The 26,303-nt window shown below is 42.7% G+C and overlaps 1 protein-coding gene across 2 annotated transcripts in view; it reads right to left on the reverse strand.

Moving 5' to 3' along the window:
* Positions 1-17,668, reverse strand: part of LOC125979956 (potassium/sodium hyperpolarization-activated cyclic nucleotide-gated channel 1) — a 44,326-nt gene extending 26,658 nt beyond the window's left edge. For both annotated transcript variants that reach the window (XM_049738871.2, XM_068652855.1), the window contains exons 1-2: positions 16,981-17,668; positions 10,890-11,313 (exon numbers count right to left, since the gene is read on the reverse strand). In XM_049738871.2, the coding sequence (XP_049594828.1) occupies positions 10,890-11,313; positions 16,981-17,339 (783 nt within the window). In that variant the 5' untranslated portion in view covers positions 17,340-17,668. The remainder of the gene's footprint in view (positions 1-10,889; positions 11,314-16,980) is intronic.
* Positions 17,669-26,303: the final 8,635 nt, after the last annotated feature.

A 26,303-nucleotide genomic window follows, 5' to 3' on the forward strand; every position in this document is an offset into this window, starting at 1 on the left:
TGAGAGGGAGCCAAAAGCACGGCCAAAACCCCGGGCTGGCATCGGCAAAAATACAGGCTTATAGTGCGTTCCGCTTCAGTTTGACCAGGGGCAAGGGCAGAGGTCAGCATAATCCTCTAATACAGCAGAGACAAAGAGCCAAGATGTGATGTGATAGCAGCAAAGGGTCACACGGCGGTGCAGGCCGGCCAGCTCGCTCCCGTCGGGAGGACTCGCGCCAGCGTAGTGCATTGTCGGCGCACAGTTTATATAAAACATGCTATCATGCAGTCCAACATAATATTTTGTTTTCCTTCCCCAAAAAAGCGAAAAAATATTGATATAATTGTGGAAGACAATTAGCAAAGCATTCATTTATGCATTTTCAATCGGACTTGAGTGACCTCTGCTTGAGGTTAGGGGGGGATTAGCGAGGGACTAATTTAAAGGGATTAAATCCACCATCCAACAGCTATTATGTTGAAGGATGAAAAAAAAAGGCTTCCGGCAAAATCTGCAATTCTGATGTTTTAAAGTTGCCATGGGAATTTATTTCTTGGATTTGCCTTACCACAAATGGCAGGTTTTTTGTCTCATCACAATCATTTGTCAAGCTTAAGCATAAAGCATTGCCAGAACAATAACACAGAGGAAGTCTCGAGAGTTCAAAGCAACTTCCTGTTTGCTTAAGGAAACTACTTAGCATGCAAATGAGTCGGGAAAAAAAGGAAGAGACAGGACAAAAAGCTCAAACTGCATCGACGTTATGAAGCCCTGAGAGGAAGAAAGAGACTTCATTAAGAAGCAGATGGGTGATGGATGGTGGAAAACAAGACGCTATCTAACCGCCTAAAATAAAAGCGCAACATTAATATCATCTTGAAGCACAGCCTTGAACAAATGTTTGCTTTTTGGCATCCAGCCATGTATAATTTGTGAGTAAAATGTTCTCCAACAGAATTTAACAAAGATAATCATGTTACGAAGGGATACAAAATGGTCGCCGTATACAAAAATCAAAGTTGTGTACACAAATGAAGTCATCTTTGAGGATTGAAAAGTTGTGTTCCACGTTGCATGTCCTCGTACTAAGCACATCAGAGCGGCGCGGCCCGTTCGCTCTTTCCCGCCGCGTCACCAACTCGCTGTCTATTTTGGTCGTGTGAGCGTGATAACCTCGACACTTGTGTTCTGCCTTCATAATCTGCAGCGAGTACTGTTTCCGTGTAGTTTGGAGCTATTGCATCGGTAATGAGCGCAAGGCGCGGATTAGGTTTCGACACTGGTGGGCGGCATCCACATGCAAGGAAAAGCCGAGGCGGAGGTCATAATGGCAGTAAAATCGATTAAATCTAGCCTTGGGGTGGGCAACCTACGGCCTGTGGACCAGATATGATCCCATGAAGCATTTTGAAACTCTTGTGATTTAGCATTAAAAACAAACTTGCTATAGACAGAAAATTCTCATAATACAGAGTTTTATAATTTTACAATTTTTCAAATTACTCACAGTTGTTTATTTTACTAAGAAGAAAAAAGGACTTCAAATCTGAGCTTTATGCTTGGAGGATAATAGATTAATTTTCTTGTAATATTACAATTTTAATCTGTGACAATTTTTCCTCACTAGGCATTCATGTTTTCTTTGTGTTTATTAACCCCAAAACATATGTTATCTACGCTTTTGTTTGATGTAGCTTCATAAATCTCCCGTCTCTTTGGGCACCTGACAACTCATCGGCACAACGGGAAGAAAAGCGGAGAGGAGACAGATGACGCGAGATTTGTGTGGACATATTGTCTGAAAAGCTGCCAGCAGGCCCGAGAACAACTGTTTTCCCACTTGACCCATTTTCTCACTTGCAATTGTTACGCAAGTTAGTTTCGGTACGCCAGTTTGACAACATCATCATTCCAGGAAGTCAATTAGAGTTCTTTGTGCGTCATGCAAAACATATTGCAAAAATACTCGACCTACTAAGAGCTTCTTCCTTAGCTCATTTGCAGTCATTTTAGAATGTCAATATTAAATGTCAAATAAAGGCCAAATAAGTCACTTGAGGGATTCTGTGGAGGGGTGGATTTATTTTTCAAAATAACATCATCTAATGAGGAAGAGCATTATGGAAAATGGATGCTTTGCTGTCATGTCCATAAGATAATGCCTAATGTATGAAAAGTAATTTTACCCTGACGTTCTTTTATAATTCTCATAAGAACCGTGACCCAAAAATGTCTCACCGAACAAAACTTAAGCAAATAAATACAGAAGTGCTGTTTTTGCAAATATGTCTGTCACTGAGACAGAAGAAGGAGGGAATGGTTTGAGCCTAAGTTGTGTTTGTGCTAAGGAGGCAGTCTGGGTGGATTAGTGCCCATGTGAGAGCAGGAGGGATTTGACTGGATTGCACAAGATGACCCGCTGTGCTCATGTTAACATCAGGAAGATGAACCCTCCCCGCCATCATTTACACAGGAACAGAAGCATCCTCCAGGGGGAGTGCATGGGGGTCCCGCGGTATGACTCCAGTCAAAGTGGTGTGGATCGACTCTCTGCCCATGGGCAAAATTCGTTTAGCCATACAAATAGAGTTGTGTTGGTACAGAAACCCTGATTTAGTGAAATCATTTTTACAATGTAACCATTTCTATAAAACGGCAAATTATCTAATGTTGATCATTACCTTTGCATCAGGGCAACTTAATGGTGTTTTGATTGGTGCAAACAGCTAACGAGAATGAATAAATGATGATGATGACAAGGGCCATGTTGGCAGATAGATGGAGGCTGCTAGAGCAAATCAAGCGCAACATTAACTCTTGGGAAGTGAAAACGCTAATAGGCGTCATTACGCGACGGCTGCCGAGACTAGCGCTACTCGTCTTAATCTGATAATAAAACAACGAAAGGCTCGTGTGGGGAATCTGTTTACAGTGCAAACATCAGTAGGAATGCAGAAACCCCCCTCGCTAACTTTGACCCCCCCCCGGTCTTCACAGGCCAACCACCACCGTTGAACAAAAATAAACCAGATTAGCCTAATCGCCATACTTATCACTTTAGCCCGCCCTACCAAGACCATAGCTGTCATCCATCTGCTTACTGTTCCATGTACACTAGGAAGCAGAATGGGTCGGGGTGACTCGGGATATCCCACAGTCGATTAATTCTTCACAATTTATGCTGGTTTGAATGTGGTAACAACGAGAGGTTTGGAGGGTCATCAGAAAATTCAAATTTAGTACCAATCTGGACAATTTGAAATTGATTCTAAAATGGTTGTTTCTTCCGTCTTTATTTTTGTTTGCGGGGTTATGCGCGACATCCAGATTCCTTGCTCTGAAGTCAAACACAGTCGGGGGCCTAACAAGAACATGAAAACGTGCGTTATTGAGCCTGCGAGCACAAAAACATTTTCACATGTTTTGAGGAAGGGGAAAGCCCTCCGATTGGAGATTTATTACAATAATGATGCTATCATTGGCTTTAGACACGGAGGGATGGATCCAAAATTAAAAATACATATACGCTGGGTTCAGATGCTAAAAATAAAGCAGCGGCTGCTGGACGACAGAGCAGATGTTGATGGAGAGTGACTGCTGAGGGGCTGCCGAAACACTTACATCCCCGCAGGCCAGATAACAGAGGAGTGCATCCTTAAAAAATAACAAGCCGTACACGATTGCTTTTGCCCTTCCTGAGAATGTTGATCATTACGTTTCTAAATCAGTTTTTATCAGTATTATTTTTGTTTTGTTCACATATTGCGTAAGACTCTTTCTTCCCCTGTATCTGGCTCTTTCTCCTGACTGCTCTGCTCTCCGACGCTAAATAACAGGAAACAAGAGACGGATATAGCAAACATTACACATTGAAGGAGATGTATCGTTAAGAAATCTGCGCGAGATTGCAGCGTGATGAATTGCGCCTTCATGCAATTGCATTTGAGTCATGTGACAAGAAAGTGGACCAGACTGCTGAGTTAGCTTCTTGTGCTAGCCGCGCAATGGCTAGCTGCCATATGCTTGTCTATTTTGATAAAAGGGACATGCAATTTGTGTGTAGTATATTGAAATTTACCATTTTTGATGCCGAGTTGTCAAATTACGCTGTCATGCTCGGCCAACACTCGGTCACAGAAACTCGAGATTTTGAAAATTTAGCAATCAGTTTTTGAAGGGCCTTGACTTGAACTGTATGTCTTTAAATTTTACAAATGTTACATTTTTGGCACAGCAACACAAAGGGCACTAGGGTTCAAATCTACATGGCTTCCAAAAAGAGAGGAGGAAAAAAAATTGGAGTCTCTCAGGCGGCAAGCGTCTGGGATCTTCCGCCCCTCAGGGCCGAAGAAGAGTGAGCTGCCCCCCATCAGCGAAGCGAGGCAAGTGAGAACGCCACTTGAGGCGCGTTATGTTCATCGTCACACAGGCGTGCGCTAAAATGCGGACGACAAGGGAGTATAAAAAAAAAAAAAAAAAAAAACAGACACGAGGCGTCCATTACGAAACAGCGTTATACGGTACATGCGCCATAAATGCCATGAGACTGTATTCTACTTAGTGACAGTGTGTCTTCATATCTTAAAGGGAAAACAGCAGGAGGGGAAACGATGGATTATAACACGTCTTCATGGGGAAATAAAAAACGGGCAAATGTTAATGTTCCTATTGATATAATTGGCGGAATAAGAAGATTATGCCATCACTGGCGGAGCAATTCTTGAACTAACTTGCACCACCGCCAAAAACAACATGATGTAAATGACACAATGTGCTGAATACATACATAGAATATTAGTCCTTTCCTCACACAAATTCACTTATGTATATTAATTTTGGAGGGGATATGAACAAGAGACCAATTCAATTTTGCACAAAATGTTGAATTAAACAATATGGCTTAACTCAAAAGAACTTTGGAATACAGCAATGGCAAAGTATCATCCACCTAAGGCACAAAGTGTGCTTAATTTATGCAAATATATCCAATTGCGCAATCAACAGATAAAATGTTTCTTGGTTTCATCAAGACTTTGTGAGTTGACAACATACCGACCATGAAGGGAATTTAGATTATACTTTGAAATTTGTTTCTTTTGTCATGCCTCATTTTATGAAAATACTTTAGCCACAATCGGCGATTACCTTGACTGCGAGTTTTAAGCTCAAAATCATTACGAGTGAAGAAATGCTTTGATCCGACTCCAAGTCACGGTGCGGAATTGAATATTCCAATAGTGACTGAACACAGAAATTGTTTTCAATACAAAACTCAATTATATTCATTCCAAAAAAATAAAAGTGAATGTAAAATCCAATCTTTTAACCAGTAAGATGACAAGAAGCAAACATGGTTGCCGTCTTTTGAAAAAAGCAAATGGCTGCTCGGCTCTCACAGTTGGCACAGTGTAAAGAAGAAGACGCCCGTGGAGCTTCTGAGCTCTGATGAAAAATGTACGACTGCGAAGAGTAGTGAGCGAGTCACTCTTGCGTACAAGAGTGCTCTGCACCTTTGGACAGCACACTTACTCCCGTGCAATGAAATAGTATCCCTTTCTGCACTTTAAGCAAAGCTGTATCCATCAAAGTGTAGCCGGCCTTTCAGGACCAAATGGAAAACCTACCGGGGTAAATGTAGCTACTCAGTAATAATGTCATACATACATTTTTTTTAAATACCCAAAATGTAATCACCTGGCATATTTCAGGGGGGGCGGCAAAGCCCTAACGGTCCCCCCTCTAGCTCCGCCAGCGTGTGCCGTAAAAAGGAATGAGAGCCAATTAAAAAATGCCATGAAGCTGCGTGTTGCTTGTTTGTACGTGTCGGTCACGACAATGAAAATGAGTATAGATAAAGTACGTCATCACATCATTTAACTTGTACCTCGCAGTGAAATCAGACCTTTTGTTTGCTGTGACGCACGATGGCGATGATGACGTCACCCACCCACCAACTTCTTCTTAGTGACACATTAAATACACACAAGCAGCAGCAGCAGCAGCAGCCTCCGCTGTTTTGCTCCTCACGATGTCAAAATCTAAGCTAACGCATCAGTGAGCTTATTGATTCTGTTGAATTTGTCCGATTGTGTGCGACTGGTTATTGATTAATTATGTCCGGGTGAAACTAAGGTAAACAGACCATTCACCTATGTATGGCACTTGCATTAATGGGCTTTAAAATGGAGATTTCAACAGGGCTTGATAGAATGAAAACATGAGTCAGTCTTGTATTAAGTCTTAAGTCTACTTTATCTAATATACTGCCTCTGACTTGACGGAACTTACATGCACACCGCTGATTGAAGAAACGAATTACTCGACGCAGCGTGGTTCCTCAGGAGAATTCAAATGTTGTTCGTATTGATCTATGTTGCCTTTAAATTCAATCAGTGCAAGTTATTCGACTAGCTTGGTGTTGTTTGACTTCAAACTGCTACTACGACAATGCTACTCCAGGCAATGTAAGGTAAGGAAATAAATTGAGTACCAAATATGGTCTTTTATGGCCTTACACCATCCTCTGTTGTTTTTGTCAGCATTTTGTCTACACTTCCCTGCTGCTGATTGCAGAATCCACTATCGGCGATGTAGTCTGGCAAGCCGACACAAATAAAGTAGCGCAGGTCTCAACCTCTGTTGCGTTTAATTTTACTTAGGCTAATCTACTGCCGCAGTGAGCACGCTGCCAATTGCAGGAATGACTACTCAACACAATAAGTTCTGTCAAGGCAACGTAAATGTTGTTTGTATTGATTTATGTTGCCTTTCCATTGACGTTATCTGCCTCGTTGGCTATTAGAGGCAGTGAAGGTTGGCAGAGAAACCCGTGGAGCCAATATGATGCATTTCATCATCTGACGTCAACCTTTCAATACTGTATTTTTATTTTCGTGTATACTTTTTGCGTGCCAATAAAATATAAAACGAGCGTGTTTCACGAAAGGGGGAAAAAAAAAGATCAGTTGTGCGACCTCGCACGCACGTGCCACCCTGAGGCGACGTGGTTTGATAGATCCGCACGCAAACATGATGCATGGCAGACTCACATACACTTCACACACACACACACCGAGATGTCACATCCAATCACGTCGCAGAAGAGGAAACACACTCTGTGTGTCCTGCCGCTAAATGGCATTTGAGCGGACATGCTAATGAGGCCTTGCTGCCTCTTTGAAATGTCACAGGCTGGCATGTGTTATCTATGCATTGTGTACTCTTGCGAAGATTCGGCGCGTCTGGAGAATTAATTGCAAGTAGCCGACTCTTTAAATAGACCACGGACTGACCACATGGACTCCAAAAATGCTTAATTTAGTGCCGCCTCGGACTTGATCAAACAAACTCAAATATGGTACTTCTTGTTTTACCTCAATCTGTGTCACCTTGCCTTTTAATCTATTTAATTCATTATACGTTCTTATCAGATTGCAGATTTTTGATTCCGGAATATTTTTCTTTACGTAATCCTGCGGCGGAAATCCAAACTATGACTACTGTGTACTTTCACAAGTTAACCCGGAGACTTTTTATGTTTGTTGTGCACCAACAACACGCTGAGACTGAGTCACGGTAAGATAGACAATCAGCATCTTCACCAGTGTGTTTACATAAGTATCCGTGTGTGTGTGTGTGTGTGTGTGTGTGTGTGTGGGAAGACAGTCAGACAATACTTCAGTGGAGGGCAAATGCAGTCGCTGTAATGCAGTTAGGAGTCATTTAGATACTTGGCTCAGCTGGCTCACAATTTCCCTTCTTGCGGATCAATTGACCGAGCAGCAGTAAATCTCCTAAATAGCAGCCAAAGATCTGAATCACCTTCATCCAACGCAGGCTCCTAAAACATGTTGTCTTGATGCAGTTTCAATGCCAGTCTCTCTAAATCAGTCGTCAAATTGGCAAGGAGAAGTAATCCATTAACCATCAACTATGGGAAAGTAATTACATCATGTGAGAGATGACAGCAGAGTCAGAGGTGAGAGTAAATAATCAACTTGTGAAATGCTATTTTATTGGCAAATGGGGTATGCTAAGAAAATGTTTCGTTTCCCATTGTAAGATTTAGCATTGAAATGAGCTCTGGATGAATTCTTAGCGATGCAGATTGCATTGGGGGGGTTTTAAGAGAAACAGGAATAGATTAATTTTGACTTTCAATGCTGGCATAAAATATTTGTAGCTATTACATAGATTTTGGAACACACTAGAATCTGACAGATTGAGTTTGGAGCTGGAAAAAAAAAATAGTAAAGCTTCTCCCGAGGGGGGCCACCAGACCAACCTGAGCCCATGCGGCTGAGAGGGAATATGGCAGCAGGCCGGATGCTGATGTTGCTGCTGGTGGCTGTTATGAGCCAGATGAGGCACGGATAGCGTTAGCTACATTTACTAAACCTTCCCGCCCCGAAAATGAAAACTGCAACAAGGGCAGCCATTTTTTTGCTAACACATATTATTGAGGTGTGACCGAGTTAAGGTCATTTAGATCATTAGCGTTCCTTAGCGAAGCATGGAATTAAATTTTTTTTAAAAAAAAGCAGGAAAGGGGCAAAAGTGTCCTTGAAAGATCAAAAACGGTTTGTTAGTGGAAAATGATTATGTAAATGAGCAAATGCTCAAATTCAGCCCAATCATCGTTATGACTGTACCACACTTAAGCAGTGCTTATGTTATTTTTTTATAATTAAAAAACTTGCTACTTTCAAACTAACAAAGGCAGATAATATGGAAGGCAAGGAGAATGTCGATGCCTTGAGGTCTTATCGCTCTGAGCCAAGCATGACCTATCATCAAAGGTGTTCCATTACAAAACTGTTTAAATTTGTCCTCTGAAGGCCACCGTGTCACCTTTGAAGTCCATCTGAAATACACAAAATCAGTTTCCAATGTTCTGCCTTTTCTGTCACTCGCTTTTTTTTTTTTTTTCCTTTCCAAATCCTTGTTTGTTTTGCTCAGCGTGCCGAATGAGCAGTCAACCGCTCGGCACGACCTTCTCTGCGTAAGCTGCAATTTCCCTGAGCCATCGCCATAATTACGTGCGAGCAAACAAACAAATGAATGATGGAGCACACGCGTGCATGCGTGCATGTTGGCGTTCCGCTCACTAACCCCAGCCCACCGGCTCCACTCGGCCTGGAAACTTACAAGCATGACCGACCATTATTCTAGGAGGCGTTGAAAGGAAATTTCTGCATAATCAAGCTCATCATTTGTTTTGGCCCCAACCTAATGGGAAGCGTCATTCAAAGCATAATTATGAATTCGAGATTATTCAGTTGTCAATGAATCGAGTTTCGATGAGTCGGTAACTGGCTCGATACTGGCTACTATTACTAGCTACTTTCTCCTTTTTTCTAAGGTCACCGTGATGAAAATATCGAAAAAGGGAGCGAGCGTGTTTCAGGCCTGCTCTGAGTGCGACTCTTGATGAGGCAGATGGAGCAAAGAGGTGGTGACAAAGGGGTTAGCGGTGAAGGACATTGACGTGCATGCCGGATGACGACTTATCGTCCACTTCGGAGTGGCTGACCGACCGACCGACCGTCTGAATGGAACTGATGACGGTTCACTGCATTACAGAATGCGTTTGTTCTCCCTTTTTTAAGCACAAATCCTAACTCCGTACGACAGCTGAGAATTCTTCCACTCCCCGTGCTCACAGCAGCTCCTGCGGATGTGTCAGATCCGTTGATGTGTTGGCGTACAGGATGGGGCGGGCAGGAGGGGATATGACACCTTAACGCCTCCATTTTATTTCTAGCTGTATTCTTAATTTCTGTGTAGAAAACAAACACTTGCGGGGTGAACGTTCGTTCATTCATGCCCTGGTTCATTAAGGATCATACTTGTTTGCGGTTGTGGTCTGTACCACTTCGCCTTCCTCCCACAGACTCCGAGTGGCTCATCTGGAATGCTAATCAGCTTCCCACATAGCCGGCATGCCTAGCACATGGCAACAACACGTTTCGAGGCAGGGAAAAACACACACCAAAATAGTCAGCTGTTGACCGTCCTTAAATTTGAACAGTAATACATCCTACGCTCGTCCTGTTAACTAAGTGAGCAACCAAAAAACGCAAAACTGCACTTTGAACGTGGTTCAATGAAAAATGTACGCGGTGTTCCGAGCACATACAGACAGCTACAATTATCTGTTCCATGATAACATACGACCCACCCACCACCTACGCAGCTATGATATACCCTCAAACATAGCCTACGTGACAGTGGAAAACCTGAATGAGAGATGTAGCTGGCAAATGCGTGACTTGGTTATATTAACATACACACATAGCATAGCATGATGCAGCACAATGGCCAATATGCAGTTTTTCCCTACCCAAAATGATGACCAATAAATTCAGGAAAATGGGCTGCCTGGACTGTTTTTTTTTTCTTAGCACTTTCTACTTCATTGGTTAGCATCACAGGAGCTTGAAATTGAACTCGCGCCCCAGTACTTTTATCTACGCAGCCTTATTTAGTGCTGACGTTCAGCTTGGAAAATGGTTGCAGACTTCAGGTCGCAGCCTTTTGGACCTTTAGATCAGTGTTCGGCCATGCGCGACGTTTGCACCGTAAGAATGTCAACTCACGATGTCATCTGCATGATGACAACAACGGTAACGAACAATGGTCGGACAAGGACACTGAGGGCTAGAAAAATAAAATACAACGGAGGAATATATGCCAAACAGCAGTGGCCATCCCCTCCAATTAGTCCGCTTCAATAAACGCCTCCCTTTTCCCGTCGGGAAATGTAAGCCTAATTATCTCGGATGAGATACACGCGGGCATCTAAAAACGGGTGAATAAATGCCACCACCTCTGCATTCGACAGACGGTATTAGTTTTACAAGGACCTCTGCATTGACCCCCCCCCCCTTTTAAGGTTGCGTACCCACCTCTTCCCACTGATGAATGTATCGGATGAGTCGAGACAGTCTCAAGAGGCGCAGCAAGCTGAGGATCTTGGTGAAGCGGACGATGCGTAGAGCGCGCGCCGTCTTGTACACCTCTGAGTCGAAGCCTTTCTCCACGATCAAAAAGATATAATCCACCGGTATGGATGACAGGAAGTCCACCACGAACCAGCTCTTCAAGTAGTTCATCTTGATGACCTTAGGGTCCAAGATGATCTCAGAGCTCTCCTCGTTGACGATGCCCGTCCTGAAGTTCATGACCAGGTCCACCAAGAAGATGGTGTCCGAGGCCACGTTGAACACCAGCCAGGTGGTGGTGGTCTGCTCTGAGAAGAAGGTTATTCCCACAGGAATGATGATTAGATTCCCCATCATCATGATGAGCATTATCAAGTCCCAATAGAACCTGCAGAGACGGGCACATGACACATACTTTATGTTAGTCAACTATCAAAATTGGCAAAACACTGTATTTTGGGGGGAAAAAAATGGCTGAAATATATTTAATAGTGTTTAATGAAAAAACAGAGGGCAGATCATGACGGATGTGTTGACCTATCTTCACTTCAGGTAAATAAATTCCCAATTTTAATCAGTTTTAACTAGCTAAAACAGAAACACCACAATGCATTTTAATTTTTTTATTTAATTTTTTACATAACATTCATCAAAAATTCATGAGCAACCCAAGCACTAAGCCCACATTTGAATCACAAGAAAATTGAATATTTTTATCAGATAAGTCTTTCGTGCTTTAAAATGTTAAATTTGAAATAACTTTTCTCCAGTTAAAATACATTTTCTGAAGGTGGCGCTGGAATAAATGAATTATATTGCGACGACGACTTAGTTAAGGATGATTGCCGTCTTATTATATTACATAACAGCTTCCCTATAATTGGCTTAAAAGAATCGCCTGTGCAGTTAATAAAAAAAATAAATGTGGCACATTGAACCTGGAAGAGACTATTACCGTTAGTATCGTTTTGTTTTTCAGATTCAACAGCAATTTCCTTTTTTTGTTCCTGTTTTAATATCGTGCAACAGAGGCCAACGTAATAGATAATCCATTTTCTGGACTCTGTACTCCCTGGATTGGTCGCCAGCCAATTACAAGGCACATATAGACAAATGTAGTCAGTGAGCTAGCCACTCAGTCACAATGTTTGGCCCATGTGATCTTACCATACAATCATAATTTTTTTTTTTGTATAATTAGGACAACCATTTTCCATTATGAACATGATTTTGGGCTATTTCTTACAGACAATAACTCCGCCCCGCAGGAAGAGAGAGAGAGAGCCCTTGGTCCAGGCTGTTAGCAATTCACCAGCCCCTCCGAGCGTCCCTGGATCGCCGATAAGGTCTGAAAATAAATGCTTTCAGGCATTCTATCTTGCGGTGACTAAAAACTCCCTTCTGACACCATCCTACAAGGGTGAAAATCGACTAGCTGGCTGGCTAGCTGGCAGGCCGCCTGCTTTTGTGCTGGCAGTCTGCACCGGCAGTAATGGATCTGTTTGAATTCATTAAGCCGCGACCTCGGCTTCATAAATACCCGCAGATCGCGTGTCCGATAATTGTCTTCACTTAAAGCTAAACAGCGGCGCTCCAGGCCCTCCGGAATATAGCGGCGCGGTTATTTTTACGCGGGCACTCGCTGACGTAAAGTCTCTTCGTATGCGCGGCCTTGACTCGGCAAAGAACCTCGAGCTGGGCATCCAGGTTATTATTCTTACGACAAACCGCAGCCAAACGGGCCTTGAGTCTGACAGATGTGTTATTTGTCTTTTACATGAAGGTACCAGGTGAAAGGTGTCTTTGGAAGAAAAAAAACCCGAGTTGTATCGCAATTAAAAAGTGCTTTTTACAGCTGCAACGATTATCTTAATCACTAAATCTGTTGATTATTTTTTTTATTAATCATTGAATCTGATTGAATTGCTTTGCTCACAAACAGTGTGTTATTTCAATTTGAGAGTTCATCAAGTCAAATCAGTTCATTTCTATTTTATGGACGATAAAAGTCAACATAGATCAGGCAAGTCATGATGGTGCCAACCGTTGGCCCTAAAAAAAACAACACAAACTACACAAAATTTGGCCAATCAATGGGGAGGAAAAAAACTGCCCCCCTGTTGGATTGCCGCAAAGCCGTTTGGTTATTCAAGAGCTGGTCACCAAGCGTGATGATGCAGTCAGCCACAGTTAACAGCGCGTGCAGCTCTCTCGGCATCATTGAATTAAGCGCTTGCTTTAACACTTCAGCCGAGATCCACGTAGACCAAAGTGCGACGTGCCCAGTTAGGACTGCAGCGATACATTGAGAACTTACTTAAACATCGAGTTCAATTTGTAGTCTGATAATCAAGAGCTACACAGAAGTGGCGTAACCACCGACTGCATTGTGCTGCTCATTTGTCAAGCAGCTCGGGTACGCACCGGAAAAACTTCAGTGGGGATCGATGGAAGCCAGAGACACCATTACCTGGTAACCGTTCCGGAAAAAACACGGATGACTCTGCAGATCATTGCCACGCATGTTTTGTTAATCTCCTTTTACGATGCCTGTAGGAAATTTTTAATGTTATTCTACTATATCGGAGTCAAGATGCCACATGTACCTTGCAATTCTATATAAATGGCACCAACACGGAATGAATGGATGAGGTCAACCTGTCAACATTCCGCCTTTAGAGGTATTATCAGAAACATCACAGAGGCAAAATGTCACCTGTGTAAAGTCTCTTTTACGCTGCCTGTAAAGCCGGAATGTTCCATCTTTTTTGTGGGTTTAAATAGAACGTGGCAATGGCAGGACAGCGGTGTGAAATTTGACACCCGCCTCAATCCGTCAAGTTTTTTCACTGTCACACCAGAGATGATGACCTCATCTACACATCGACTTGCGGGGGTAATTTGTGGCTGAGTGAAATCAAGTAGAGAAATGTCCCGCCTGGGCTAGGTTCTGTATGGAAGACAAAAAATTGTTATTTAACAATATCTCTGTGTGAAAGGACCTTTAATTGGGCGAATATTTTGGCATGAAAGTTCAAACAAGACATCTTAGTTTTGACGTCTGTGTTGATCTCGGCTGATTATCAATCATCACTACTTTGGGTAAATGCCAATGCCTCATTATAGGCCTATTACTGATGAGGATCAATACTGTGCTATTTTTAGAACTACTAGCAGGAAGGCTTAGCCGGAGGAACAAGTGCATATGTTTGATAATGGGGCGGCTACACCCTCTGCCAAGGCCACATCGAGTTAGCTTAGCCGCGAATAATATTGTCCTGTACGTCGGCGAAGTCATGCAATATTGGAATACTTGCCGAAATAAATACACGGCGATGGACTAAGAAGACTTTTAAGGGGTGACAACGGCGCCTCTTGAGGTGCCCATGCAAAGGTATACCGAGCCCTGCACGTGGGACCTCTCCAAAAACCTTCTGAATAATGTATACTACTAACTTGCCATTAATCTTTAAGCAGCCACACTGCACAAAGAATATGCTGCGTGTTAAATTTCAAGTGAAGGGATATACTGTAAGTCTTTATGGATGTTAGGACCTTTTTGTTTTCAGGGCTCAGCATGAAAGAAGAAAACAAGACACTGAATGTGAAATGAGAGCAACAACAGAAAGGGCCTACTTCAACTTCTCGGCCAAGACATGGCAGCTAGCTAGCTGAGGAAGGCTATTTCCCGGGCGACTTCCCCCTCAGAAAGTGCCCTTTAGAAAATGTCAGGGCGATGGTACGGAAGTCGAAGGGGAACTGCTTTCCAAATTTGGGGCCATCCGTTGCATGGTGTTGATTGTCAGAATTTTCAGCAAAACACGAGGCTTAAAATTAAAGATGAACGATCTAAAAAAAATATATATATATATATCTAGCATCTATCTAAAATATTAATACTAAAAACTGAACTAAAATGAAACATTTAATAAAACTACTAAAAATAGTTCTACAAACTGAGGTGCGTTTTAAAAAAAGTAAAGAATAGAAATTTCAAAAATCCCAAACTCTTGTGACCCCAGTATGGCATAACACAAATGACCTTGGGTTTCCAACAAAAAAAAAATCGTTATGCTAAAAACCACAAAGACAATTGGCCAAGTTGCACGCTTTGCCCATCTTCTAGCGGCATGGGTCAATCTCCTTACATAATGGTTTGTAAAGACCACTAAGCACATTGACTCCTAATCCTTGACCACCACCAACTCACTGCACGTACGTCTCGGCTTGTCAAGATCGTCAGAGATCTTTGATAAACCTGCTCGCGTCGTATTCATGGTCAACGACAAATTACAGCCACAAAAATACCTACTGGAGAGTGGCAAACCTCCACCAAGGTTGAATAACGAATGCTAGCAAGCCGTGTTGTTTACGTTGACCCCTATGGACAATTTAGAGTCTTCCTGTTTAACTCCGAGCTGAGGCATTCCCGCGGGCTTGCTCGCTCTGACTTCAGGACCAAGGACAGATCCCCGAGACAGGAGCAGGCTCTCTAGCATAGCAGAGCTCCGGGGATGACGGTCACCATTGAGCTGAGTCAAGCCGCACGGGTGATGGGGGCCCGGATGAGTGAGACACGTTAATTGGTGAAGTGGACCGTGAGACAGCCGCCGAGGTGCACCTGATTTCACTGGTGGAGTTAGACGAGGCGGTCGGAGCTTCAGTCAGCCCACAACACCAACACTTTCCATCATACTACAACATAAGAGCAAGATCAATATACGTATCTATAAAGCTACATATATAGAAGTATTAGTTGACAACTAATTCATATGAAAAGACAACTATGTAAACATTCAGGTAATCGTTTAGATTATCCTTTAATTTAAGATTGTTCAAATCCTCTGATTTCAGTCTCTCAATAGCAATCATTGTAGGATTTCTGTAGTCTGACAAGACTGATTTACCTTTTGTTTTTAATCAAACTAAGACAGTTGACATGTGCTGTTACTTTGGTAAACAATGACCATAAACTAATAAATGTATCACGTTCAAAAACATTGTCATATTTCATGACAAAAAACAAAAATATATATATTTTTTTTTTTTAGTCATTAAAATTGTATCCAATCAATCAATGGAATAATTGATTTTAAAAATATTGGATAGTGACAGCCCTAATATACACATATCATGTACCTGTCTTAATATGGCTAGAAATTTTTTGGGGAATAATAATTATTATTGTTTTGATACCATGGGAATAGAATCTTAATTTTACAAGAAAAAAGTTATTTATTTATCATATCAATTTCGTTTTGGGACAAAAACATTATTCTATGAGAGAAGAAAATTTACAAGAAAAACATTTTTTTTAAACTTTTTTTTTCAAAACAGAAAAAAAAGTCATCAAGAACTCACAATCAAGGCATGCTTGTGACCGGAAGATTATTTCTGGGTGATACTCACGTGTGAATTTTTCTTACGGCGGGGCGGACATGTGGATTTCCCCCCCTTCAGGTGTTTGCCTGGGGGCTCTAGCCCCCTTGCCACCCCACCTTTGCACACCCATGGTCGATCAAGAGTGTGCTGGAACCAAGAGAAGCGGGGTACACCCTGGACTGGTCGCCAGTCAATCGCAGTCGACTGCCAGGTGCCAGCCACTAGGCTATCCTGCTGAGGATGTACTGTTTATGTATTCTGGCCCTCACCCCACTGGTTGTCCACCCTCAAAATGACATCACACCTGACTGCTAAAACTAAAAGAGACGCCGCCCCCCTCCCCCGCCCCCCATCTCCTTGGTCCGTCGTCTTCCCCCCTGCCTTGCAGCAGAGTAATGTTTACAAGCCACGATGCTGGTGATGGTGCATCGGCAGGTAGAGCGGTGCCTACACGAGCTGCAATATGTGGCAGCACAAACACGACAGGCGCGCGCACCGCGAGCGCTTGAGCGTGTTTGTGTTGCGTCCAAGGACGTTTGTGCGATGCAGCAAAATGCCGCAATGAGACGCGCGCTTGAGTGCAAGGTGTGCACGAAAGCTCTCAGACCCACGGGTGACCGGAGCCGGGAGGGAGGAGGGAGGAGGGGAGAGGGGGTGCGTTCAGGTGTTTTACCTAAAATCGCTATACGGGTGAATGATCCAGTAGCCGGCCGTCTGCACCCGCTCCTGCTCCTTCTCCACCGCTTTCTGGCTGCCGAACATCCGCAGGGAGAACTTATTGACTCCGGGCTGCATCATAGCCCCAAATTGCCTCTGCATGAACCCGTGTTGCCTGGACGCCGCTTCCAGGTCGTCGAAGCCCACCATGGCCTCGTCGCGCTCCCCCTTAAAGCCCACCGAGTTGCCGTGCTCCTTGGTGTTCTGGCCGCCCGCGCTGTTGTTCTTCTGGATGGAGTCCTGCCGCTGGAAGGCGTTATTCCCGTCCGCCTTCTCCTCCTTGGCGCCGGAGAACGAGTTGGCTTTGTCCTCCATGGCTGCGTGCGCTAAAGGAGGGGGGCCGGGGAGGTGGAAGGGGGCTCGAGCCGGAGAGGTGCCGCTCAGCTCTCCTGGTGTCCTTCACAGTGCTTCGGCGTCGCTGCTGCTCCTCCTGCCGCAAACACCGGAGCCCGAGTGGCCGAGAGCCCTCCCCTGCTCGCTGGATCAGCTTGCTTGGGTTACCGCCATCTACCGACGGGCCCCGGCCCCGAAATGTCCGCGCGTGCAACACGCACACACGCGCGCGCGCACACACGAGGCTCGTCTCACTGCGGTTTCAACCTGCACAAGCTCCTGCCTGCACCTTATTTACATAATCATGATGGACAAGAGCCCCCCCACTCCCGCCTCTCCAATTCACACATGACGCGTGCACCCATCAGCCATCTCTTAATGCGCCCAGGAAAAAAAAAATGTTGGATTTACATTTTAAAGCATGGAGATTGCTTGGATACGCATTCAAATCGTGTTTTACCAACACCAATGTTGCATGAAATAAAGTCAGGCATGTCGGTTTGAACAGGATTTTAACGCGTGGTGAGACCAATGTCCACACTTTTTATGTAAAGCCAGCAGATTTTTTTTTTTCCAGTGTTACACGACGAGGTACGTATGTTGTGCAGCTTGTGCAATATTGAGTTTGCACTGGTGCACAACAGCGCTGCATCATAATGACTGCTAATATTTCAGTCTAAAATATGGAGATTCTCTTGTATATTCAAATGTGTTTTTTGCAATGAAAGCTTTGCATTAAAATCTTCTAAAATACTTCAAATGAAATAAAAAGAATCACCGCCCTTTCCAAAAAATACATTACAAAAATTTGCTTTATGGGCCTTTATGATTGTGGACTCAAATAAATGTTTGATCGCCTGTTCCATATCACAACAAATAGGTAATTATCTAGTTTTGGAATCATCCGCAATTTACAGGGGGTCAACTGTACACTAACACACCACCTCTGACGATCAAAAAGACTGTGTCGTAGAAAACGAGTGGAAGCTAATGTTTCAGGCTAACGGATAAGGCTGCAACTGTCACTCACATCTTTATGAGATAAATTGGTTTGACTATGGGGGAATGTGGAGGGATTTGGCGGTAATAGCGTGCACTGGTAATAAATCAGGAGAATCAATTGCACAAGTCTCACCACACACACGCACACACCGCCTCCATTTGGACAGGCCCCATACACACGTGTTACTAATGTCCTTAATTAAAGGCTCTAATGACAGCGTTGGCCGACAACTCGGTCTTGATTTAACGCATGTAAGTAGTCCTTCATTACAGGACTACATCGAGTTTTGTCCCCGTAGGTAGTCATGTTTTGTCGAAAAGCAATTTCCTCCCGTTTGTTGTTTCTTTAGATCACTGATGCTCTTTCACTTACAATTTAGCATGCTATGCTAGATGTTTTCTTTTGCCTCCTCGGAGGCTGTGATCGATTGAGCTGTTTTATTTTTGAGAATAAAGTGGTAATAGTTCTTTCATAATAGTAAGCATAAGCAACATCTGATTCAGCGCAGCTGGCTGTCTTGATGACCCGGCAGGATATTAGCTTGGATGTTTTGCATGCTTACTGTTGGATTATTATGTAATGATCCAAATGTTACCCTAATTGAAACAGACATCCCTTCATTTATTTCCTCCTGTTTTTTCCCCCCTCTTTTCGTTTGGTTGGATTAGTTGGCATGCCAACTGTTCAACCCCTTCTTGTGTAATTTCACTTCCACAGTTCATGGTACCAGTGAAGGGGAAGGGCAAGGCAGGATGGGAGGGGGCAGACTAAAAGAGAAAGATTGCATAAGATTTATGGCTTAAAGTAATACTGATATTGAACAATGTGCAAATCCCCCGATATTACGTGTCAGGGGACAACAAAAATATATTTATACGGTTAAAGAATCTCGGATTCATGGAACGTAAGCCTGCATTGGAATAAGAATCGATGGTGATTTGTGTGGAGTCGATTATTGATTAATCGTGAAGAAATGGGAACAAATTGGAAGTTAGTCTCCCACTTTTTATGTTTTAATATAAATAATGTATACTTCATGGACAACTTTACTCAAACGTACATTATTACAAAATATTTATAAGGAAAAGACGCAACGAGGTCTCAGCGTGACAATTGCAACTGAGAGCAAACGTGGCATCCCACGGAGCACAATGTTCCGTTCGCTACCGTCTGATTGGCCGGTCTAAAATTGCATTGTGTCTCTAAGATTACATCCCAGTCATCTCTGCTTACGGTCAATAGCTCATCTTGACATGAAGCATTTCATAGGCCTGCACTGGCAGCTATTACTTATGCCACAAATAGCATCAGCCGCCAACAGAATGGCAGCATTGCGTTACAGCCCCCTAGCCCCTCCCCTTTCCATTATTTTTTTTTTAATTTTATTGTATTTTTTGCAAGTCATTGGACGTAAAGTCCGTTTAGGGGGGCCTTAAATCAATGCGTAAATAAAAATATTTTTCTTGACACACATGACATCTAATTCTCCTGTCGTCTTTGGACTTCCGCCCATGCTGGACTGGCTATTTTAATTAAAGTGTGATTGGAGCTGGGAGGAGAGTAGCATTTTAATAGGATTGCGGGTTTGGTCCATCTCCAGGCCAGGGCCACGAGGCTATCACGGAACGCATGGGGATGAGGTTGGACAGCCACCAACCCGGACAAAAGGTTGGCTCCATCAAGAATAAAATAAATAAATAAATAAATAAATAAATAAATAAAAAATTGCCAGGGTGTAAACAAACCGGAGTGTCACGGATGTCATAAAGGTCATGGAAAATATCGGGGTTCACCAAAGGTGATCGACTCGCAATCTAACATGTTACTTAATCTAATATAGTAATCAGATTTAAGTGACAATTCCAAGACTTACTGCGTTACTTTGTGACCAAAAGTCTTTGTCCAACTCAAGATCGTCTGTCTTCAGGAAAGACGACAGCAAACTGCCACCAGACTGTAGAAATAAGAAACATGAGATGCAATTTATTGATTCTCTTTTTGTTTTTTTATATTCTACCACAATCCGGTGCATATATAGTTTGCACATTCAACAAAACTAGTTAGCATTTAATCAAAAACACACAAGTGGTTACCGTGGTTATTTTAATACTTGCTGATAAATTAATAAATATTTAGCTTCAGCAAAGCACTATTGCTGTCCAAACAAAAACAATACGACAAATGTTAGCCTAAGTGCACGGCTGATCCAATCTGTCGGGCTAATAGCACCATCAAACAATTCAAGCGGGTGCAAAAACTCTCATCCACCCTTCACGGAAACGTCTCGGGTTGCTCGGCGAGATGCTGTTGGATCCAAAAGTGGCCGCGGCGGTATTGCATTAGCCTCAAGGGTGCGGTGGTCAAGTGGGCTCCACGTGTGCTGCAAATTCATTCGAGTAGGCACTGCTAATGCAATAAGCACTGACTGTACGTGTGTGTGTGTGTGTGTGTGTATGTGGAGAGAGGCCTTCTCACATTCTTACCTCTACTTCAAGCTATCCAGTCGCTAAGGGTACTCTAACGACTTTAACCTAAGCCACAACCTAACCTAACTCTGCACAAATACATTAAACCATAAACAGCCCAGTTAAGAACCGAGGATAAAGTCAAGACTGAAGCGATGTGAGGTCAGGTCAGAACCTGCACTTTCTGGAGTTGACAAAATCCAAGACCTCAAGGGGGTTAAGAGCTTCATGATGGATGGAGGGTTATGCTAGTCAACATTGCTAAAGTTCAGATGCTAACGTGTATGAAACAAAACCGAAAAGAAAGCTTTACGTTTCTCCTCGGGTGACCTTACGAAATGCATCACGGAAGCGCAATTTGTTAACCTGACCCAAATAAAAGTCCTTCTATGCAGCTGCGTGCTGACGACAAAGCCGCCAAGATTATATTTTAAGCAGGGGGCCCATGATTTATCTAGCGCTACATGGTTAACGGGAGCATTAATCATGCCGTGAACTATGCCTACCGTCTAATCTACAAACAACGCAGGTTGCTATGTTGAAGCCGCCGCATATTTAAATAGGCTGTGTTGTCTTTTTTGTTTTTGTTATTAGGTTGTGTACAAGAAAGATGGACCATCTCTTTCGGCGTGGGATGCGCCTTTATCTTTAATCTCGTCTTTAAATTCTCGCAATGTTAAAGGTGGTGTTTCTCGGGATGTTGATGTTGGGGCAACTATAAACAGGCTTTGTTACTTTTTCAGGTGGCGAGATCTGTCGAGATGATTAATTGTTATTTCCAGGGTGGCTTTAAATATGCTTTATTTTAATTTTTATCTATTTTTTAATTGCTAAGAAGATCAGATGGGATGCACCGTGACCCCACTCTTGCGCACGTGAAATCTACCAGGTTGCCTAAGAACTCGAATGCCATTGGCTTGGTCTGTAGTCAAATCTTTACCTGCAGTGCCTCGTGTCGCGGCGCTAGGCAACTCGAATTACATGTAAAGTATCAGGTGTGCCGGGCGCGGTTTGTAAACACATCCCATCTGCGGACGAAACTCGAGTGCTCCCACCTGTATTTGAGCCCATCAGAATGGCAAATGATACAGCGCAATGTCAGGTGTGGGCACGTGCGGACACACTTGACAACAACTTTTATACGGCTATAAACCTTCACTCTCAATTTTAGTGAATGTCGACTTTGAGAGCGCTCAGCTGTGCTTCAAGTGCGTTTGCAGGGTAATGTTTGCAAAAAATAAAAATTGCATAATAAGATTAAAACAGGGAACAGAACACAGGGGAAGAAGGAGGGGTGGAAGTAGCTATATTTAAAGCCAGCTGTTCGTCGCGTGTTACTCTGGCTACTTTTATGATTACGAGGGAGGATGGCGTTAGATAATCTATCAAAGGATGCGTCGTTTGCCCCGTTGTGAGGGCATGGGCCGAGGCGTCAGAATGACAGGAGGTGGAAAATAAATGAGGGCTTCAGATGAGATGTTTTGTATGCATATTGTACAGCCGTTGGATTTCTCAGCTAACGTTTCTCAAGTGACACTCTGTGGAGTCTAGACTTTGAAGAGACTCGACCAAATCAAGACCAAGGTCAAAGTGTTTAAGACAAACATTTTCAAAACTCAAGTGAGATAAAAAAAAAAAAAGAAAAGTCTGTTAGGCTGTCCTAATGTCCTTCATTCCAACAACGTTTAAGCTTATCAATCATGATCTAGCTCATTGCCAGTGTGACAGGACCAGTCACGTGTCCTGCACAGCTGCTGCTGCTGCTGTTGTTGTGCAGTGAGGAGAACATGACTTGGGACTTATCATGACTTTGTGCCAACATCCAGCAGCTACAATACAAAAAAAAAAAAAAAATATCGGGAAAAGACCAGTGCATCATTCCTCAACACTTGAGCTCTTTAAAGGTGAAAAGTTGAAGTCGTTCATCAAGCGACTGAATGCTCTCGCTGTGAGAAGCTCATTTTCTTGAAAGCCTCCCCTCAGCCAGAACATCAGTCAGTGACAGTTTGCTGTCAGACACTTCTCTGGATTCATTGATGGATTTGCATCAATGACATTAGACCGGGCAGCTTTTTTCCACGTGTGGCGCACGTGACCGCCTGACGTAACCGTACGGGCGATTCCTCCCCACCCAGCACCCCGCTGTAGCGATGGAAAAGTGGGTCTCCAATACAACACGGTTATAATCAGTGAGCTTGGACCCGCTAAAGCTAGACAGATTAATTATCAAAATGGCAATTGCTCCACACAGCTGAAACAATTAGAGAGAAACGTCCAGAATCTGTCTCCCGTAAACACAGAGAGAACATTTGATGCCTAGCTTGTTTATTCTTCTTTTCATTCCAGCACCATGTTTTCAATTATATCGACTTTTTCCCCCAAAATAAATATGAATATTTGTTTACTGCAAACATACAAGATTGGTACAATGTTTTGTACACACATTTTTGTGTTATCCATTTCTCTTGCTCTCGTTCACTATATTAGGTAGAAGGTGTTTAAATGTTTTACTTGAAAAATGAGTTAAATATTGAACTTTCTACTGCCTTTTTTAATTTATTCGGAAAGAAGGTCTGTGGTTGGAACATAGCACACAAATGTGCGCACCAAAACTAAGGACGGGAATGCATCAAAAATAGATTTGGTCAATCAGCGTACTAGTCAGCCTCAAAACATAAGCAGGATTTGACGTCAGGTTACCACGTCAAGCAGACAGAGTCACGTGATGGTATTGCTGCGTCAATGTTTGTTTTTTTACGGGAGAGCTAAGTGAGTCATTTGCGCTCGAATCATTAACGCAGTATCAAATTGGGGCACCTTGACACTGTTAGCTTTTGTTTTATTCATAGGGATGAGCTCAATGGACTAAGACCTGGATTTAAAGCTTTCTACCATGCATCTTTTGGTCCTACATGGAACGATTATTTGACCACTTTGGGTAACTACTGTCCACAACATTAGATGCAGCATTGATGGCGGCCAGCAAACTCGATGCCATAACTGATTGAACACAACAGACTTAATTTAGACTCAAGATCAACATGATCCCTTTCTGAATGAGTAGACGAGACTATAAATATATTATCGACATATTTGAAAGCTTTGAGACATGTTTGAGAAATATGAATAGACATACAGCATCAACATGAATTTTGAGCTAGCAAGTATGCCAACAACAAAGTGCTTTTGTGTGTTTGTCTTATAAATCCTGCATTCTGGAGCAACAATAATGGACTGGAATGGAATGAAATTAGATCTGATGTAGTCATCAGGACAGGATGTATGCCAAGTTCAACATCTTGTTTACTCTCCCTCACTGATCCAATTAATCGATATATTGTTTGTCCTGAAGAGACTTCCTCTTTAGCATAAAGAGAAAGGATCGACAGACTAAAACCTTGACATTTAAAAAAAAAAGGAGATGTATTGTTATTTTTAAGGATGATGAATATTTACGATTGTAATAAAGTTTAACGTGACTTGATGACCTTGCCAATAATCAAGCTTTCGGATTTCAAAAACAGAAAAGACTCGTGGATTTTGGGGGAAACTCATGGTATTAGCTGAGCCAATCAGGCAACATTCCCTTGCATGACAATGATTAGCTCCTCACTTAGCCTGGAAGGTCACTTGAGTCCTTAATGTGTTACCAAGGCTTTAATCCAAGTGCCGTTCTGAGATACTTGACAATTTGACCATTTTTTATTTTATTTCACTTCTGCCAGCGAAAATTCTCTAAAACACTAAGTATTCACTTGATTAGATATAATAACTTTTAGCAGAGTGACTGGCTGGCAACCTGTTCAAACCAGTTCTGCTCAAACGCCGCTGGGAAAGGATCCAGCTCATGTTTGACCCTAATGATGATAAGCCGGAGAGAAAATTGATGGATGGATGGAATCAAGGGATGGCCTTTTATAGGTGATTGAATTTTTTTTTAAATAAAAATAAAAGTCATTAGCAGCCTTCAGTTAAGGCAGCTTTCACTTACTGTTAGAATTAGTGCTGTTAGTAGTAATCATGATTACAAATATTTACACGGCACGCTACTTCATTTGTTAGTCTTTTTATGCAATTCTTCCCTAAAGGAGAAAATGTGGACTGACAAATAACACTGGTCAACAAATTACAGTTCTTTTTTTTAAAAGCATAGATGCAAGTAAATCTGTTAAAAACAAAATGTGATATTTTGAATCCATAGCTAATGCCAGTGGCCACATGTTGATTGATGGAGAAGAACCAGAAGACATCCCAGACAAAGGTGTGAATCTAGCCCCAATCCAAAACATTCAGTAGCAAAATTCCTGTCACATCCTCAATTTCTTCAGCAAAACGTGTCCTGCGTGCAAATCCTGACTTGTTTCAAGCAAACAAACACCGGACCAGCTAAGATTGTTTGGTGTGTCCACCCGGGCTTAGGCCATGCCTGGAGTGTCTTTACGAAAGCTAGGAGGCAATTAGAGTGGCTTTCTGATGACCTCTAAGTTCGATCCATTTTTGTTACCAGACACCTTCAACTTCTTTGGCCCTCAGTCTTAGAGCTTTCTGGCAGCATCCTGTGATGATGCCGCCGCATTGACTGTTGGATCACACTGTCATTTTCTCTCTATCTGAAATGCTTTGAGCAGAGTTTCTCTTGCAAGATGAGGACGCGGTGTGTGGTAATGGGTCGGACCACAGGGGACTGCTACTATTTATTTATTTTATTTAAAAAAAATGTTAGCCTTGTAGGAAAGTATTCCTGACATGAACGGAATGGAGAAGAGTTTCTGGATTGGACATTTGGCTTGCTCACACCAAGAGTCCCCATTCCACATTTGCACAGTGACTGAGGTGCGTACTCCGGCGACTCTACTACCCATCAAGGGATCAACGAAGAGTCGGTAAATACATTACTAAAAATACTTGCCAATCCTTTGGGATTACTAGCAAGTGGACACTGCGTATGGCCCAAATCTGGAATTAGGCAGCGTAAGGCTGTCAACTGGGCTTCATCAACACCTGAATGACGGGTGAAGCTAAAGGTGTGCGCAAATGAGTCAATTCACTTGACTCGTGCCAAATGGCTTGAACTTTTTTGTGGAATGGAAAAAGATGCCCACCCTCAAGGACATAAAGCAGAATAAGATAACTCATTCATAAAAAAGCTCAGGTCAAAGATGTTGCGTATCATTCAGCTTAACGCATTCAATATGATGCATTAATAGGACTTTTTTTTTTTCCCTTCCACTTAATAAGAGTGAAGCCCATTAAACAACAACATGGACAGATGGCGTATTCCAGATGTTTATGATTACTGGGAATGCAAAATGACAATTTCAACGTCATTAGCAAATAGAAAGCGTGAAGGGAGGGGGAAGAAATTCCTGTTCTTGGCTGTTAGTCAAAGTACACAGGAATGCCCTTCATGTTTTGATCCCTTTGAGGGGCGGTGGGATTGCTGTTGATGTAATCACTGCTGCTTAAAAAAAAGAGGGT

The sequence above is a fragment of the Syngnathus scovelli genome, chromosome 13 (genome assembly GCF_024217435.2).
Source record: "Syngnathus scovelli strain Florida chromosome 13, RoL_Ssco_1.2, whole genome shotgun sequence".
Taxonomy (NCBI): domain Eukaryota; kingdom Metazoa; phylum Chordata; class Actinopteri; order Syngnathiformes; family Syngnathidae; genus Syngnathus; species Syngnathus scovelli.